The sequence below is a fragment of the Primulina huaijiensis genome, unplaced genomic scaffold, assembly GCF_012295235.1.
Source record: "Primulina huaijiensis isolate GDHJ02 unplaced genomic scaffold, ASM1229523v2 scaffold43375_ERROPOS137452, whole genome shotgun sequence".
NCBI classification, from domain to species: Eukaryota; Viridiplantae; Streptophyta; class Magnoliopsida; order Lamiales; family Gesneriaceae; genus Primulina; species Primulina huaijiensis.
In genome coordinates, this window is record NW_027360499.1 from 90 (window position 1) to 4,858 (window position 4,769).

Sequence of the window (4,769 nt, forward strand, 5' to 3'; positions counted from 1 at the left end):
ATATATTCAAATGGAAATATAATATAACATACAGACTGGAAGCCCACGTGAATCTCAATCTTCAGAGATAATAGATTGTATTAGAATAAGTTATGCCGCATCGATCATGCATGCCAAACCCCTAAATTTTATATATACATTTTTTTATTAAAATATAAAATGTATACACAGGTATTTAATGCTAATTAAAGATCACTAGCTAGATTATGAGAGTGTTTAGAATCACTAAAAAAAAGTGATTATTGAATTGTATTTAATGCTAATTAAATATCACTAGCTAGATTATGAGAGTGTTTAGAATCACTAAAAAAAGTGATTATTGAATTTAAATAATCAATTTTGTTTGTTTCTTAAATCCATATTTTATGTTAGCTTCTGCTTAATATAATTGAAATCCAAAAGCTGGTAGGATAATGAATCTGTTTCTAAAAACATCATGACTTTAAAATAAATCAGTATTCAAATCAACAATTTATCAAACACTATCAACTTCTCATTTTCGATTTTTAACTTTTGTTTTCAAACACCATTCACTTCTTGATTTTTCCACATTTAATTATAATCTATAAATTTCATCAGTTTTTCTGAAATCATAATCTATCGCAAACACTCCCTGAACATTAGACAAGAGCATAAGAGAGCGATTCTTTTAAATGTTATGTGCCACCAACAATGCTTTATAAAAGAACCAAAACATGCACGAATTAAATAGTTTAAAAACAATAATTGTTTACTTTCTTTTTTTCCTTGAAGACAATAATTATATTATATTGTTTACTTTTGACGATAATTAATATATATAATTCAATTAGTAGAATTAATATATCAGATTTTTAAAAAGAATTACGGGAGATCAGAATATGCTCCAAGTTAGTATCAATTTGCATGTACAAGAAAGATGCTGAGCTATGTACTCGAACAGTGCTAGGATAATAAATACCCACCTTTGGCATATGCAGCTGGCTTATTCCTAATTTCCAAGGGGAGAGAGAAAAAAAAGTGACAAATCAAAGCAGAGAAATCAACACACGCAGATATATTTGAGAAAGAGAAGCAAAATAAAGGTGCCCATAAAATCATCAAGCAATGGTGAGAGCGCCTTGCTGTGAGAAACTAGGACTCAAGAAAGGGCCTTGGAGCCCCGAGGAAGATCAGGTTTTGGTCTCTTTTATTCAGAAAAACGGGCATGCCAATTGGCGCGCACTCCCCAAACAAGCAGGTTCACTCAAGTTTAATCCTTTCTAATCAAGAAGACAACTCTTTTTTGAATAATGAAATCATATTTCTGAAAAGGGTTTCTTCCTTTTCATGATATTCCTGCGACTAAGATTGTTTTTTTTTTTTCCGTGTTCTAATTGATGTTTTACGCAGGTCTTTTGAGATGTGGCAAGAGTTGCAGACTTAGGTGGATCAACTATTTGAGGCCAGATATTAAGAGAGGAAATTTCAGCAAAGAAGAAGAAGAAACCATCATTAACTTGCATGAAATACTCGGTAACAGGTATGTACTAATCAGACACTGCAATTAATTCAGATATTCAACCGTCACGCTCTAAATTAAACATTAATTTTGAAACAGAAGAATTATTCTAACATCATTACATTCCGCACAAAATTTAATCTACTCTGTACATGTCACCCCAAGATTTAGTAATATCCGTTGAAAGTGATGACAAAAAACAAAAAACATAGGATATGTTTGGTTTGTTTTCTGTGTTTCTTGTAGGTTTGTTTTGCTGAAACGACTTTCTTGAAAATGTAGCGATGAAGAAAGCAATTATTCTTTTGTTTTTAAAGAAAGACTAAACTATATCGTGGCTATATCAAATCCTGTAATTAGTCTTAGGCTACGTTTGGGATTCGCTTTTGAATCAAGTTTTATAGTAATTTGAGTTTTAAAAAATAGTTATTTTGTCTTAGTTTTTTTAATTTCATTATATTTGAAATTCATTTCACCAGTCAAACAATGTTTTTATACATGTTTAGAAATTTAAATTATCTTATACTGGAAATCAGAGTACAATAGTCACTATTTTTTTATTTAAAAAAAGATTCAATTTTTTTTCGTTTTAAATGTTTAAAACTAGTTTCAGTAACAATAAGTTTTTGTGAGACGATATCATGAATCTTTTTCTGTGAGACGGGTCAATCATACTGATATTCACAATAAAAAGTAATATACTTGGCATAAAAAATAATATTTTTTTCATGGATGATCCAAATAAGAAATCCGTATCACAAAATACGACTAGTAAAATAGTCTCACATCAGTGTTTGTCTTTCAAGTCAAATTCCTTGTATTTTTGTTTTTACAATTGTTTTTAGCCATCGGTGCTCATAACATCACTCGTCGAAATCAGATATATACACAATGCATAATGACATACACAATGAGGGACATTTGAAAAAAAACATTAATTCAACACGTCGCATGCACGTACAATTATTATTATTATTATTATAATATAAAATTTAATTCTAACACGTCACGTATATAAAAAAAATACTCACTACAAACAAAATTGACATATATATAATAATCCTTCATCTTTCACAATATTTCACGTTTTTTTATCAATCGATTACATATCCGAAATCTATTAATACTCATTTATTTAATGTCAATTGTAACCATATATTGAAATTCAAAAAACCATTTATATATACATTTGTTTATTAATTATAAGATATTTAACCATTATATAAGTTAGTCAAAACATTAATGAATGAACTAATATGATATAAAAACTTATTATGAATATATATATAGATTGATAAAATAATATTAATATAGATAATGAATATGTATTTGGGACGGAATCTGAGAGTAATTTTCAAGGGAAATAAACAACTAATAGATCCCATCTCTTTAAAGGTGTCGTGCTTGGAATTTAGCTAGCGAACCTCTTACCCAACAAGATCTCAGAGATTCCCTTTAATGGCAGTGAATAAATTAATCTTACAAGTGTTGATGCCAATAACTATGCACGTACTGGTTATGTGTTTTTGTTGGATTCACGACCAGCTTTGTCAACTCTTCAAATGTCCCAATCTTTTAATTAATGTTCAAAATTTTGAAACAAACATATGAATAATAAAAGAAGATTAAACATTTGCCGATCAGCGCGAAGGTGATCGATGTCATGTGAAAATTTATGTACCAGATGGTCAGCAATTGCTGCTAGGCTGCCGGGACGCACGGATAACGAAATTAAAAATGTTTGGCATACCCAATTGAAGAAACGGCTCAAGAATCACGAGTCCACCCGGGACTCCAAGAGACGCCCGGTTGACACCAAAGTCGCAGAAGATACTAATTCCGACACTGTTAAAGAAAATGTCGGTACCAGCCAGCAACAATGCTCTAGCGAGATGTCATCCGTGACGGATTCTTCGACGGGGAAGAAGAAGATGGTCTTTATCAAAGACGAAGAAATCGATTATTCGTCGGAATATTTCCCTCGTATCGACGAAAGTTTTTGGTCCGAAGAATTATCAATCGACCAAGTTGAGTGCCTGAGTCCTTTAAATCCTATCCAAAGTGTGGAAATTGGTTCGACATCTGATGATAGCTTGAACTTTTGGTACAATCTTTTGAGTAGGGATGGAGACATTCAAGATTTACCGGAATTCTGAAGTGTTATTTTGGGTTTTCATTTTAGATAACGGGAGATTTAATTTGACCTTTCCAAGTTCTTGTGATGATCGGTGTTGGAAATTAGATTAGACTTATTTCACCTTGTAAACGATTCCTAATAATAAATCATAATTGTGGCGGGGCTACTTAAATCAATTGGGTTTGTAAATAAGTCAGATTTCCTACATTAGTCAAATTTAAAATTATCGAGATGGCTCGCTATTTTTGACAATTTATTGCTTTAGACTAACTTCAACAATGATCATGACACCAAGGAAACTTAGGTAAAGCACTAACATTGCTTTAGATACTTATTATTTATATAGTATATATTTTGAGAGTCAAAATAAGTGATCTTCTCGAATTGAGATTATGATATAAAAATTAACATAAAATTAGATGGAATTGGTTCATAAAATGACGCTTTGTCGATCTTAACAAAAGACATAATCCAAACAGTGAATTTGGGTTTGGTTCGTCGGATCGATCAATCCATCGTTAAAAGATAGCGGGTTGGATTATGATTTTAGCATTTAAAGATAGGTAAACATGTTCGGGATGAATTGATCAACCATTATTTTTTTAAAAAAATAAATATCTCTTAACTATTAAACAATTATTCTATGAAGTTAGTGATAATGTGTTATGTATATATAGTACTATTCATGTATAACCAAGTTAGATATGATTTCGTTTTTATTATTTCCAAAATTAAATCAAGAGTACTCAAAAATAAAAATAAAAATCGAAGTATTAAATTTGTTTTTTTAATAAAAAATTGGATAGTTGACAGTGTCAAAATTAGACACGACTCATCAATTCGATACAGTTCAATCCCAAAAAAAATCAGGTTTGGGTTTGGAAATTTCGGGTTAGGGTTGGACCTGATAGCTGACCCGAAAAAAATGACTGGGTTGAGTTGGGTTCGAATTGACCCGAAAATTTTAATTTTTTTAAAAAAAATGTAACTAATAAATATTTCCTACATTTTTATATATTGTATGTCTGAAAAAATATTTATTGTATATTTATATCATAAATTTTCATAATTTAATATTTATTTTGAATAATTTTTATTTTTTAAACTATTGTTTATTTGATTTAGTAAATATACTTTATTTTTCTACAATTA

General features: G+C 30.0%; 1 protein-coding gene across 1 annotated transcript; it reads left to right on the top strand.

Annotated features, from left to right (window-relative positions):
• The first annotated feature begins 918 nt into the window (after nt 1–918).
• On the top strand, nt 919–3,843 carry LOC140970218 (transcription factor MYB15-like). Its single transcript, XM_073431857.1, has 3 exons — nt 919–1,219; nt 1,372–1,501; nt 3,165–3,843. The coding sequence occupies exons 1-3, from the start codon at nt 1,087–1,089 to the stop codon at nt 3,634–3,636; spliced, it is 735 nt and encodes a 244-aa protein (XP_073287958.1). The 5' UTR covers nt 919–1,086; the 3' UTR covers nt 3,637–3,843.
• The last annotated feature ends 926 nt before the right edge of the window (nt 3,844–4,769 follow it).

What these genes read in the sequence shown, in the direction of transcription:
- LOC140970218 (XM_073431857.1), top strand. Translation starts at nt 1,087, where the DNA reads ATGGTGAGAGCGCCTTGCTGTGAGAAACTAGGACTCAAGAAAGGGCCT. An exon ending in CGCACTCCCCAAACAAGCAG is followed by an intron (nt 1,220 to 1,371) that starts GTTCACTCAAGT and finishes TGTTTTACGCAG; the next exon opens with GTCTTTTGAGATGTGGCAAG. An exon ending in CATGAAATACTCGGTAACAG is followed by an intron (nt 1,502 to 3,164) that starts GTATGTACTAAT and finishes TTTATGTACCAG; the next exon opens with ATGGTCAGCAATTGCTGCTA.